Consider the following 15,173-nt stretch of genomic DNA (forward strand, 5'->3'; position numbering starts at 1 on the left):
TAATAATGATATAGTATTTTAAAATGGAGTTAATTGAAATTAAATGACTTATGTAACCTAATATCTACCTTTAAATTCTTGTGTTACATATTTGTATGAAAACTTTTTTGTGCATAACTTTGTTTGAATTTTTCTTACAAAACTTATAACTAAGGTCATGTTCGGTTTAACTTATATGAAACTATTTTAAATTAAATAAAAATTTATTTTCTTACAGAAATTAAAATAAAATGAAGCAAGCAGACCGAGCGGTAGTAAAATTTCTTTTGGAGACTATATCGGTTGTGCCCATTGTTTAAGTAGTACAATACTTTTTCTGCTTCCAAATACTCACAATAATAACAACTGATAATTTGATACTTTGCATATTATAGATGAGACAATAGGGGTGGTTATGAGCATGTGTAAGGTGTGCAATTGATACGTGTATTTCATTTTTTTTTTTTACAAGATTACAAGGAAAAAAGGATTTTATTAATAAAAGATAGTCAAGCGACACTTACAAAAATATAAAATTCCAATATAAGTAGATAACACCTTATAACTAATTATATCGCTGATTTGATTAACGAGCACCTTAAAAAAATAAAATAAAAAATCATCTAAAACATTGCAATTTGTAAATTAGCACTAACTCGGCTTGAAATCCATAAGTGCATAACCGTTTGGATCAAAATACTCATACTGTCCTCTAGATACTTGTGGAGATTATAAACCCTAGATTTTCAATCCACACCAGACGAACAAACACAAAGATTAAACACATTAAAAGAACCACCATCTCAAGGATGGGATATATATATTGAAAGCAATAAAAAAAAATAAATTATTTTAGGGGTTTATTATTGGTAAGAACACCAGTGGAAGCCCCTATAAAGATTTAAAAATAAAAGAGATGAAAGAGAAAAGGGAGAAAAGAGAAGGAAAACTTCAAAAAAAGAATAAATCTAGCAAGGGGGCTAGAAAAAACCCTCCCAAGAGGGAAATTAAACCTAACAAAGTCTTATTGTCGATAATGATTTAATCTTTAAACTTCATCATATAATTATACTCTAGTAAATTTTTTGTACATAAATATCTGTATGAATTGAACTAAGGGCTCACTTTTACGGAATTGCACCGAAGCATAGTTAATATTAGCATTTGTAACTCCGTCGTCTCTAGACATAGGATATCGAATACAGTCTATTTTAGCACACTTACGTTGAAATAATTATTACAAGTCTAACCTTTTAATTTGCATTACTTATATGTAGGGTTTTACTCTTTTAATTTGATCGCACTAGTGTAGTGGCCCATGAAGAAGATTTGAGAGAAGGCTTAATATGTCAAGTTTTGAGTGCTCCAAAGTTAATACTCCAATATTGATCAGTATTATCACGGTTTTAAATGCTTGCTGATCTAAATATAATGGAGGTTGTTTTCAATTTGAAAATATTAGCAAATGTCATTTTAAATTAACCAATAAAATAAATCTAATATAAGCAATAAAGCCAATAACTATTAACACACAATAAAAAGGTTTTTATCACTAAATAAAATTGACACCCTTTGAGAAGTCCAAATCATGATTATTACCTACATTGATTCTGGCTAAACATGAATACTAAAATTATAGTATAATTTATTTATTGTCATTATTACTAGGAGTCAAATATTCTTTGGAGTTCATGAGGAGGTACGTACAAGCAATGTTAATATTAATAATGTACTTTATTTCACATCGAGTTTATTGTTTATGTTGAGTTTGTGGACATGGTAGTTCGAATTGGAGGAGTGTTTAGAGAAGAGAACGGCCATGGATTTGATAGCACGAATGCACGATCATTTAGGTTTAGAACCATATAAATATGATCTATTGAGCCGAAGATATACTTTTATGTGTAATTCTCGTATTAATTAGAGGCTAAAGAACCCTAAGAGAGAGTATTCGTGTTTAGGCTTAGATTGAGAAATTTTGAGAGCCACAAATTAAATAAAGTACTAGTGAATATTTACAGTTTTTATTCATCTTTGATTAAAAAAAAAAAAAAAGGGTTTTCACATAGAATTCTCGTGTTCTTTGATGTTTGTTATATTACTTATAAATATTATTTCCGCTTTTTAATATGCACAATGGGTGAGCAACAAATTTTTCTAACAGTTGAATTTGCTGAATGACTCAATAATAAGTTTTCCAATTATCTTATTACATTATATGAAGTACTTGTTATGGGATTTATATAAAGTCACTTTAAAAATATACCAATTGTAAATTAATTAAAACGTCTTTGTAACAACTAAATTTGAACAAAGATAAAGGAGTAATTTGAATCTAAATAATCTCTTCATCTTAAATAATTAATCAAGCTCACTCTTAGCTTGGGTTGAAGGAATTGTCATCAATTGAACTTATTATGATTTGGAAGGTGATTTGATGTGTTTGAGACAAAAAACTACTTAAGACATATCTCATCAACATCAATCAGTTGCAGGACTATCTTAACACTCACTAGCCGGTGTCCACAAATTTTTTTCGATTTGTCTCACACTAATTACCTAATTTATCGTCGTCTACTACATACTAATAAATGATGATAATGATAATAAATTTATAAGTATCTATGTTCATAATGCCAAATCCGTGGATTGAATTTTTCTTCCCAAAAATCCACATTTTGAAAGGGATCCACTATGTTAACAAATGAAAAAAAATTATATATTTGAATAATTGTATCGAAGAATTTTCTAGATTATGATCATTAGCATAATACTGACGGAGTAACAATACTTCATAATTCATACTGATACGTATTTATTACCCTCTATCAAATGAGTTTCAACTTTTAGGCTTTTAGCCTACAATTCACTTGATATCAGACGTTATAAAAGGAGCATGACCCATGAGTTCAAACTACAGTTGTCTATAACTCTATAGTAGTGCGCTGCACTGGCATTTAGGATTTTAGGAGCTAAGACAAAGGGGTAAAACATTGTACTTTACACTACTAGTAAAGCTGAAAAGGCTGGGCTTAACAAGCAATATTCATGCCATAAGGGTAGACCATAGAAACAATTACAACAAAAGAAACCACAATCACCCCAGCATGGACTATTACAATGTAGGAAAAGTCGCCAAGAGAAAATGATGTATAGGAGACTAGATCATGATAGAGTATAAAATATATTCCTGGGCTTCAAGCATCATCTTAAGCTTTTGTTGAGTTGGTCCACTGACATGGAATTAGAGTCAGCGTGACATAAAGATCATGGTTTCAAATCTTACTCACCCCTCACTTTCAAGTGTAGTAATATTAAACGTCGAGTATGAGAAGGGCCTATGCTGCATCCACGATATTTCAAGTCCAACAAGTTCTCATGTACGGGGGGTGTGATAGAGTACAACATATAACTGGGTTTCGACCATCGGCTTAAACTTTTGATTAAATTGGTCCTTTAACATATGTAAGGTCTAGAAACAACCTTTAAAACTTTAACTAACTAATTTAAATAGTGTACAACTGTACATCCACATGGCTTGACTTATTACTCCGTATTGAATATTGATCCATCATGATATATTTATTAATAATAGACTCTAATCACATAAGGCTTGAGCTCATTGCAAACATACTAAATAATTTTTTTTTATCTCTATGATACAGGACTTAACCCAATAGCTAAATCAAATGTGATCTGATCTGAACAACTCAATTGCTACCTCATCATGTTGTCCATGTACCACAAAGTACTAATAAAAATGTCAACTCCACTCTTAGAAATCCACCTATGAGGTAGAGAATTAGACATAGAGGAAGAGGAAGGGGTTTAGACAAGTAAGTGGAAAGTGGAAAGAAGCAAACTAGAGGCCATTTGTGAAAGCAATAAAAAAAAAAAAAAAGAAAAGAAAAAGACAAAACAAAAAAGCAATGCATGAACATCCTCTTTTTCATTAACATGATGTAAAGATTTGAGTGCAACCATCGTGGGAAACAATAGTAGAATAGGGGTGCACCACTCTAATTTAAAGCCATTTACTTTTCAGTATTAGTTTCCACTTCATTAGTTGGTTCTTTCATCACCTAATATCTCTCTCTCTTTTTTTTTTCTTCTTTTTTTTAAGTTTAATTTATCTAATGCTCCATTTTTTTGAATAAAAAGTCAGCGACCTTTAGTGGAGTAAATTAATCCAAATATCCCAATTTATGCAAATCATCATATTTTCATAAGTACAAGTAATTAGGTTGACAAATCAAAATTAGTAAAAGACTATAAACTAACCTTCCCAGTTCAAAAAAAAAAAAAAAATAAAAAAAAATAAAATAAAATGATCCAAACCGAATTAACATCATGAATTATCTATGTTCGATTTGAACAACATGTTCGCCACGTCTAATACTATCTCGACGTTGTAATTGTTAACAAGTATTACATACCCTAAGTAATTTTTTCGATCATAAATGTTATATTTAGACTCATATGCCTCATCTATCTAAAGTATCAATTAAATAAACTACTTGTATATTAGAATGTCCAAATAAATAAAGTTGTTATCTTTTCTATATAGTAATTACGGTTTATATATAATGACTTGTTTACTCTTGAAAAATTACCCTTGAAAAATTGATGGGAAGATGATAAAGTTGACACGGCTATTATATAGCATTGTACCTAGCTACATATTTCGTACCAAACATTTGTGACTTTGAGACTAATAAAGTCAAAACTACCTTTTCAAAAATTCTAGGGTAAATTGGTTTAACTTATATGGGAGCTGGTGTACATAAAAATTTACAATATCAACCTTACTCCTCTATTATACCCTCAATAGATGTTTTAAATGATCATTAATTAATACGAAGTATGTAGATAGATTGTTTTTCAATTGTAAATTCAGTTTGAATGTATTGTTTTATTTTTGGGTGCAAGAAAGAATATAATACTTTTATAATTATATAAATTAACACATATATTGACAAAATAATAGTAAAAATTTAACATAGAGATTAGTGGTTTCAAATCACAAGGATCATGGCCTATAAAATCATAATTAGCAAAGTTAATAATCATGTAATTAGTATAGTGTACCTACTTGTAGTTGACTTATTTTTGCATAGAATTATAAAACTATAAATCAAATTGTTTCAACAGAGCCAATAGATCAGAGTCCTACACTCGTGGAGTAAAAGCATGATATATATATATATATTGGTATTCATTGTTATTGGTCCTACTATTATATTTTTTTTTTTGATATATGGTTAGCCTAATGGTCACTTTGGGAATAGCTAAGATCAAACTTGTGCACACTGCACACCCATGATTTTTGTTGCCTGACTAGAGACCCTCCTTTTTAAAGTTTCGACTAGTTTTTAGGCACATGCGATGGGCTAAGACGATGGTTTTTTCAGAATTACTATAGTGACCCTAGAGAAAGTTAGGCAGCGAGAATGTTAATGTGATTCTAGAATAGTGGCTTTAGTGATGAAAAACCTAATAGTGACTTGGGGAGGTTTAAAAGTAATTTGTGATGTTGCACAGTGCTTTTAAACAACACTTCACATAAGCACCTCAATTACTTTTATGTGTGTAGTGTGTACGGCATTATATATGACCCAACACATCTTATTAAAGACGTTTCTATCTTAGCACCTTAAGAACTCATTTTCTAGCAGTGATATATAGTAAACCGATTGTTACAATTTTAAGAATACTCTGGTAAACAACTAAGTACAAACCCTTCATTTTAAAACTTCAACTAACTTCTTTTGACATGTGTGATGCACGAGCTATTATAAGTAAAATCTGGAGAAGAATTTCCACACGAATTTCACACAAATAATACTTGTAAGCATTGATTTGTTCTTCATCAATACTGCATCATAGTGGTAGGTTGAGTTTTTCTCCTACTTCTCATGTTTATTCACTACACAACAATATTTTTCTCAGTCTAAACTTATGCAAACAATTACTTCAAAAATTTTTCTTTCCTTCAGTCAAATAAACAATAGATTTATTCACTGTACAACATTATTAATTTTAATTTTCCCAATCTGAACGTATACAATCTTTCTTATATACATTGATAGATTTGATACAAAGAAAACACTCAATAGTAATTGCACAATAAACCCTCAATCAGTTATAAAAATTAAACATTCAATTTCTTAAAACTTAAAAAATTGAAATTGACCCCACACATCACAACATTAGAAAAATTCAATTCAATTAAAAAAAAAAAAAAAAACAAAAAAAACAAACCATAAAATAAAGTTTTTAATTAGGAATTAACACCATTTGAAGGGTACCCAATACCATGCCTTTTGCTAGGAAACATAGCAAAAATACTACTACAAAGACCACCAACAACCGGAGGCAACACCATAAGCATAGTCTTCCGAGTAGTCTCCAACGCCGGCACGTAACAATCCACCGTGTTCTTGTCCAAACCCGCCACGACAACAAACACGAAAACCGACGTGACAGCATGTACAAAATCCCCTGCCCTTAGCTTATACTTAGACATATCCACGTTACTAGTACGACTAGTAGGCCAAAACCCCGTGGGTGTGGCTATCCCATAGTGTACGTTCCCCTCGTCGTCAACATAGCTATCGGTGAACGTTGAAAATGCACAATTAAACCCACAAATTACTAGAAAAACACCCATTATGTACTTGTTTATGGTGTGACATTGACCATTGTTGCTTAAAATTGGACTTAAAAATTGGAACATGAAAACTGTTCCTGTTGGTAGTAATTTTAGTAGGCTTCCTAACCCATTAAAAGCTTGATCTTTTAATGATTTTTTTGCCATTTTAATTTATGAATTATTATTCTAAATTTGATGTTATTTTTGATGATTTTATTCTATGGGAAAAAATGGTTTATATAGATTAAGGTTTTTGTTTTGGTGAGAAAGAGTTGCTTCCAAGAAATATATTTAGTTCAGTTAAAACTTTAAGTTTAAAAGTATAGTTTTGCGTGTAATTAACTTGAAAATAAAGTAAGCTGACAGTTTTAGCATAATTTCATAAATTCCAGCAAAGTATGTAATTAAAATTTCATTTATAGTTTGTGACATACAATACGTACATAATTGTTTTATAATTGTGGATAGAGTTAGTTTTAATTTGCTTGTACTCTTTCGGTCATGTCATACTAGGCCATACATATGGTTTTTAAGTCATCACAATAAAACGATACCTTTTGAATTAAAGGTGGAGGGGACCCCCATTCATCTTTGTGATGAACGACAGTCGTTTATCCTATGGCAGTTTTGTAAATAACTGAAACAGTAAACGAGACACATAGGATTAAAAACGGATTCTGATGTGTAGCGTTGTGCTGAGACGGTAACTACGTGTCACGCAAGAGTTACGGGTTGGATGGTATTATTCGGAATATTCGTTTACCGTTACCGTTAGTTTTAACGTTGACTTGAGAAATAGAAATGTTTATGTAATTTGAGTAGAGGCTTGAGAGCGAAATCCCTTTCAAAAAAAAAAAAAGACTTGAGAGCGAAATCAACGAAAGATCGAGCAGGAGTGAAAGAGGGGTATGAAGAATTCGGAGGTGTAGTCCAGCAATCAGCAATCAGGGGAAGGAGTCGATGTATATCGTCACGATATAGATCTGGTAAGAATCTCTACATTCTCTGCGTAATTGATTCATTACAATGTAGTTAATTGGTAATTTCATTGATTGATCAAATTGCAAAATTTGGATCAGTTCACATAAATAGAGCAACCGATAAACCTTTACTTACTTTGAATTTGATTTTAAATTATATTAATTAGATTGAATACAACAGGATGAGATACGAAGTAGTTGCAATAATCATAGAATTTATACTGATTAGGAGAAATCGAATCTGGGCTGGTAATAGAGAAAGTTCTTGTTGTTATTAGAAATCGAATCTGGGCTGGTAATAGAGAAAGTTCTTGTTCTTGTTGTTATATCAAAAATATGTATCTATGTTTGAATATATGCAAGATTGTTATTACGTTCCTGATGTTACTTGGCAGTTGAAATTGGTATAATGGCATTCGATTTTGGATAGTTAATAGACAAAGTGCTGTTTGTTATTGTGTATTTGAAATATATGTGTTTCTGGTGTATTGAGTCTCTTGTTTGTAATTATTGTTAATGGTATCACCTTGTTTGGGCCGTCGGATCAGAATTTTAAACCTGTAGGTGGGGTAATGGATGATTGTGTACTTTCTCCCGGATCTGGTGGTGGTAATGTAGTTGGTGTCGTGGATAAGGGGAGTGCAGTAAGGACGCGTGATAAAGAGGGTAATGTAGAAGAGGGGTTGGATGTATCTCTAGAAAGTCCTGTTGGTGGTATAGCACCTTATAATGAGTGTGAGACAAACCGTGGCAATGCAGAAGGGATTGAGTATGAGTCACCAGTTAACACGTGTGAGACTGTCCAAACAGTAGTTGGAAGTAATCATGAGGTTGTAGGTAGCTACGTGGATGGCCCTCGAGTTGGGATGGTGTTTAAGAGCTGGGAAGAAGTTGAATCCTATTACAAGGAATATGTTGAGGCAATGGGATTTGGTGTTAGCAGGGTACAGGGGGCTTATACACAGGGGGCCACCGATCGAAAACGAATATCCACTACATGGAGATGTGAGTGTTATGGTCGGCCCGATATGAGGGCACAAAGAGAAGCAAGAAAAAGGGCTAAGGTGATGGGTGTGTGTGGATCCGGTGGAGTTGTTGGTGGGATGGTGGGGGAAGTAGAATTTAATAATAGTAAGCGTCGTTCTAAGAAATGTGACTGCAAAGCGAAGCTGTACGCACGTGTAAATGGTGCAGGACAATGGGTAATAAAAGGGGTTGAGTTGGAACACACTAACCACACACCAATTCCAAGCAATTCGAAGCTTGTGAAAGAGTATAGAATGAAGCAATTTACTTCAAGAGTGAGGAAGAAGTTACTGAAATACTTTGATGCAGGGGTTCCTGTATCTCAGATTCACGGATGTTTGAGTTCAGACTTTGATGGATTGGATCCTTTAACATTCACTATTAAAGACTTGCAGCATGAAATTTACAAATGCAGGAGGTTGAAAATGCTGGGGGGTGATTCAACAGCTATGATGAACTTTTTCAAGAAAATGCAGGTTGGAAATCAAAACTTCTTTCATTCACAAAGGCTGGATGACGAAGGAAGGTTGAAGGATGTACTGTGGGTGGATGCACGTAGTCGTGCTGCGTACGAGGAGTTTGGTGACGTTGTATGCTGCGATGCAACATACTTGACAAATGAGTATGATCTTCCCTTTGTCAATTTTGTTGGAGTTAATCACCATGAGCAGTCTATTCTGCTCGGTTGCGCACTTGTATCACATGAAGATTGTGATACCTATCGGTGGGTTTTCATGCAATGGTTGGAGTGCATGAATGACATAGCACCAGCGACAATACTCACTGACCAAGTGGCCTGCATGAGAAAACCGATAGAGGAGGTGCTGCCAACAACTAGACACCGGTGGTGCATTTGGCACATAATGCGAAAGATTCCCGAGAAATTGGGCAAATTGGAAAGGTTTGTACAGATCACATGTTTTTTCCATGAATTACTGTATGCGGGTGTTTATACATATGAATATTAAGGGATCTAATGTTTGTTTATGTCGCAGGTATCAACACATTAAGGTGGAGATGAAGGATGTTGTGTACAACAGCTTTTCCATTATGGAATTTGAGAATGGGTGGAAGGAAATGGTTATCAAATATAAATTGGATAGCAATGATTGGCTAGACAGTTTGTATGCGGAAAGGCATATGTGGGTTCCCGCGTTCATGAGAGAGTACTTCTGGGCCGGTATGAAGACTACACAAAGGGTGGAAAGCATTAACAGTTTCTTCGATGGCTATGTGAATAGGAAAACAAAGTTGCTTGAATTCCCAGAAAAATATGTAAAATCAATGGAGAAGCGAGTTGAGGCGGAGGTAGATGCGGATGCAAAATGCTCGAAATACATCAGGAGACTTGCTACAAGGTTTAAGGTGGAAAGTTTTTTTCAGAAAATTTACACAGACACGAAGTTCCAAGAAGTCCAGACTGAGTGCATGCGCATGTTGTATTGCTACCCTCGAGAGGAGATCAGAATAAGTGAAACTCTGTTGTAGTATCTTATTGAAGACAGGGTTTGGGTAGTGCCGGAAGGAATGAGTGAGGAAATAATAACTGATAAGAGGAGGTTTTATTCGGCATCCTATGACACGGAGTCGAAACTGGTTTGTTGTGAATGTCGGAAATTTGAGACTAGCGGAATTATGTGCAAGCATATTATGCGTATACTTGATTTAAACCTCGTATCTGAGATCCCGGAAAAGTACGTTGTGAATCGATGGCGAAAGGACATACCAAGGAGACACACACGGGTGAAGGTCTCTTACCATGATCCGGCTAAAACGGTTGAGGGGAAAAGATATAACACCATGCTTTCTGTGTTTGAGCAAATCTGTGAGGAGGCTGCATTGGTGAATGATGACACTGTGACGATGGTGCTTGATTGCTTGGAAAAACTGAAGGCTGATGTGACGCAGCGAAGTAAGCGGAAGTTTGAGGAGACAGTTCCCATTAGTTACGCAGACGAAGGCCCAGACAGCCTTGAGGACCCCTCAATAGACAACAACATGACACAATCAACGGTCCAACAGCCCTACACTGCAGGCAATAGAGGTGGTGGTGATGCGTATGTGGAGGTACCGGCTGATGAAAGTGTTGTTGTCAAGGATCCATTGCCAAAGAAGAGAGGGAGAGGTCGGCCTAAGGGCTCTAGGAACAAGTCATATGCTGAAATTGGGTATAAAAAACAGACAAAGAAGAAAGCCCAGGTACTACTCACCTTTTCAACATTAAACAGCAGGTGCTCAACCATGTATGGTTTGGTGACATGTATTAACATTGTTGAATTGTAGGTCAAGAAAGCTGTGGATTTGTGTACGGACTCAGTTGATGGTTTACAACAAAGCGGTCCTGCGTCAAAGAAAATGAGAGTACGTAACTGGATGTTGTGTTCCATAAATATGTTGGATTATTGTTTTGCGTTGTTGCTAACTGCAGGAATAATTGGTTATGTTACATACAGGTAAGGAGGAAAAGTTCTGGTACACCAGCTCCATTTGCAGGTCAGGGCGAAGCAGCGGTGGTGCCTGATGATGACATCCTTGTTAGTGGCTCAGCAAACTGCGTGTCTGTGTAGCAATCTTGTTGATGCCCGATTGGCTGGTATGACATGCAAACTTGTTGATATCACCTTGCATTGTTAACATATCGACTCCCAAAAACTCACGGTTATGGGTTAGTGCTACTGCGTTTAACCTTTTCAAAGAACTTTCAAATGTGATGTATTGTCTCTGTGTTTGTTGCATCTGTTTTTTAGTGTGTTGTAAGTGACCTGCTACTCCTATTAAACGCACGCACAACCACCTTGTGCTCTGATGCTGTATTACTCACTGTTGTGGTTTCTGTTTGTTCATACTGGGACGGGAGTTGGGTTATATCACACCATGGCACTGTATAATATAAATGGCCCAAGATTACGAAGTACAGCGTTGTATGTGGTTTGGGTTAGATTAGGAGTTCATATTAGTCAGTCCAGCCCAATAATGGAGTACGACCACAAGGTCTGTTAAAAGGGTCGAAAATTATTGTGGGTTAGTAATTTACTTGGTTAAAAAGCCTGGGATCTAGTTGCTGTTTTCGGCCAGCCCAATAAGATACATTGATAACAAGCAAAATATTTGCAATACAAATGCATGGGCCGGCCTATTTTCCATTTTTTCAAATAAGCCCAATAACAAAATATCATAACTTAAATCTAAATTGGATACAACTATATGGGCCGGCCCATTTACATTGTCTACAAATAAACCCAATAACAAAACATACCATACAAAAGTCCAACATGCAGCCTGAAATAATCTAAGACACCTAATAGTTTGACTTGGTTCAGTACTTCGTAACACACAATCTTAACCCCATACCATTTGATGCAATTGACCCTTGAGAACTGACTACATAGGCCCCAACGTTGAACCCTCTACACCGCGTTCCACCACCGTCACCTTCGCTGCTGTTGCCGGGAAACACCATGCTTCCTTAATCTTGGACACAACCCCTTTTACAATCCTCTTATACACTCCAAAAACACATTGCTTTTTCATACGGTCCAAGGCAGATTCTGAAACCTCTTCTGCCTCTGCTGAATCACAATGTCCGGCTTGCGTTGGGGTTGTCTGTGATGACAATGCATGCTCGTCTTCATCAAAAAACAACCTAGACGTAGGAGATCTAATAGCCAAAAGTAGCAACAAGTTTGTCACCGAGATGTCATCCGGGGATGGCATTTCGTGTGGTGGTGATGCTAACATTTGGTGAGATGGCAATCCATTCTCACCAACCTCTGCCAGCAGCATAGCATCGAAATCAATCGATGTTGGCCTAGATCCCCAGGCTGGACCAAATCTACAATTTGGTACGAGACCATCTAGATCTTGTAAGTAGGCCGTTGTCATTCGGTCACTAGGACCATTAAAAATACTGGAATTGATGATGGTTGGGCGAGGTAAGTGCCTCACTATCACTCCCTCCATTTTTTCTGTTTTTAAAGCAAAATTTTTGAAGTTGTGAATTGCATTGCATGACAGAGTGAGGTGGTGTTCTATTTATACAAACTCATGTAAGCAAGTGAAGTAGTTGGGGTAAAATTGAAGTAGTATGTTATCCGTACATGTGCACAGTAGTCGCAATAAAAGTTAAATTTAATCTTTTAAATCCTATTGGTCATACATTGTTAACTTAAGTGGTAGAGTATGCTGAAAACTCTATGTTCATTGAAGTTCATTGGCAAACAGTACTTCATATCCAATAAAAATATAGTAGGTGTTATCATTTTCAAAAGATACATGGTGTACTAATGGTGTATTTAATTTTGCGTGTTTTCTCTCCCTCCTTTCTTTTAAAACCCACCTTTTGTGTATTAGAATACGTTTTTTTTAAAAAAATGTAAATTAAAGTTGGAAAAATTCGCAAGTTGCAATTTTTTAAAATTTTTTTTTTAAAATTTCATATGGTTAAATCTACGTGATTATACAAGACAAGTGCCACATTAGCCAACCTACGACACCCCATTCCTTTTAAGATTTTATAGTGGAACATCTCTATTACACGTATTTTTTTAATTACGCAATTTGATTAAGGACAGGTTTTGCTTGACCACGCTTCAACACATTCCCAAGTTTAACATTCCACACCATAGATCTATTTAAATTAACACAACTGCTACGACTTAAACATCAAAGTAGAAACCTTAAGCAACAACAGCTAACAGATTCACATACATAGACGTTACTAACTACGTTAACACACTAATACATTACACATTAACACATTAACTCCCAACATTCCTACACTCACATTTATTTTATAATAAGACACTACTCGAAAGGCATTAACCAACGGTACTTGAGCACATTCCTACTGTCACAACTCTCCAGTGTTTGTTAACCACAGACTCATGGGTTTGTCCAGTGATTAGGAACAAAGTAGATGCGGAATTGGTTCTTCACCCCCGCTTCAAGCACCGTACTTAGCCGAGATATCACAGAGTTCTCGTAGATCCCAATCATGTGGTCAGGAATCAGGTTGTTCCTCGAAGCCCAGTCAGCGTACGCAGCGTACAAAGTCTCGTCATGGCAAAGAGTTACTCGGACCTCACGCGGAAAAGAAGTGCAATCCTGTATCTTAAACACCTTGAAACGTGTGTCCACATTTTTCTCCGGATCCTACAAGAGTTCAACAAATTTAGTGCAACTCATCTTAGTGTTGTTTTTTTTTTAAGGAAAACCCATCTATTAGTGATTAATATAACAATAATGAAGGATTTTTAAAAACAACCATGGAATATGGACTAATATGGTTAGACAAAAGCCCTGCCCCCACAACGCATAACTCCAAAATAGTGATATGTGTTGGTTGTCAAAATTAAGCAAAAATAGCAACATAGATCCCAGTTTATTGGTCCCAGAACATATCCTTTCGCTTACTGACTTTACAAGTATGTGTAACACAACTTCTAGATCAGATTATATACATGCCAAATATTATAATTATAGTATACCTGTAAAAGTGATTGTTATTTACCTTAGCTTCGACAGTTAGGACATCTCCATGGCTCACCCCCGTGGCAAAGAGAGTTTGGAGGGTGGTGACAAAGCGTTCTTGGTATTTAATTATGATATCCTCAACGCCGAGGTCAACCCTCGCCGCATAGTCTTGGTAAATGCGGTAGAAAGCGTCCGAGGCGGGCAAGGTGTACGCTATACCAAGGTCGGTGGGGTTCGTGCTCTTGACCTTAATAGTCACCATGGGAATCCCTCCGTTGTAGTTGTAGGGCATCGCATAACCATATGCTTGGCGGAGGGCCATCACAAAAGGCAATGCGGAGGATGGCAATGTGGCAGGAGGCCTTAGGGGAGTTGGTTGCACCAACTGACCAACAACATCATCCTGAAATGGCTCTGGCGGAGGTATCTCAACCACCTCCTCTGGAGGCTTGTTAAGGTCAGGGTTTGGGGTAACGCCAGAAACCACACGTGTGCCCTCTTCGTGGCTCGCACCACCATGGTTTGGGACAGGATCAAAACTGTCCAGGGCTGGGACGTGGTTAGTGTTTGCTCCGGGGATCGGGTTGTCATGAATGGAGGCAGCAGCGTGCGCTAGCATCGCTAACGCACGGATGCTCCGCCTGGGGTTAGGCCCTTCAGGCCTCCTAGTATTGCGACGCCTTCTCCTAACGGGAGCCGGCAAATCAGACATAGGAGGCCGTGCGGTTGTTTTCCTTGGTGGCATTTTTGGAATTGGGTGGTAGTGGGTTAAGAGGACAAGATTTGGTGGTGGGTTGTTGGTGGGAGGGTATGCTATTTATAGCCTTGAACACAAGTATGGCAGTTGACATTAGGTAGTGTGAGTGTGCATTACTAAATGGTTATTTTAAAAAAAAATGTTAAAACTAAGAAAAAAAACACACAAAAAAGGACTTACATATTTTGGATGTAAATCCTTCTACTGTGTATGGTCACTAAGTTAAGTGGACGTCCAAGTATTACTCTTAATGTAATACAATAAATGAAAAATGTTATTATACTAATAAAATTAAAAGGTAAGTATC

At 36.0% G+C, this 15,173-nt stretch overlaps 2 protein-coding genes across 2 annotated transcripts; one reads left to right on the forward strand and one right to left on the reverse strand.

Annotated features, from left to right (window-relative positions):
• Window positions 1–5,702: 5,702 nt before the first annotated feature.
• On the reverse strand, window positions 5,703–6,822 carry LOC145578768 (protein DMP2-like). Its single transcript, XM_081636070.1, has one exon. The coding sequence runs from the start codon at window positions 6,794–6,796 to the stop codon at window positions 6,260–6,262; it is 537 nt and encodes a 178-aa protein (XP_081492196.1). The 5' UTR covers window positions 6,797–6,822; the 3' UTR covers window positions 5,703–6,259.
• Window positions 6,823–8,183: 1,361 nt separating this feature from the next.
• On the forward strand, window positions 8,184–10,125 carry LOC145577683 (protein FAR-RED ELONGATED HYPOCOTYL 3-like). Its single transcript, XM_081635158.1, has 2 exons — window positions 8,184–9,538; window positions 9,633–10,125. The coding sequence occupies exons 1-2, from the start codon at window positions 8,184–8,186 to the stop codon at window positions 10,123–10,125; spliced, it is 1,848 nt and encodes a 615-aa protein (XP_081491284.1).
• The last annotated feature ends 5,048 nt before the right edge of the window (window positions 10,126–15,173 follow it).

The sequence above is a fragment of the Chenopodium album genome, chromosome 14, assembly GCF_948465745.1.
Source record: "Chenopodium album chromosome 14, dcCheAlbu1.1, whole genome shotgun sequence".
Classification (NCBI taxonomy): domain Eukaryota; kingdom Viridiplantae; phylum Streptophyta; class Magnoliopsida; order Caryophyllales; family Amaranthaceae; genus Chenopodium; species Chenopodium album.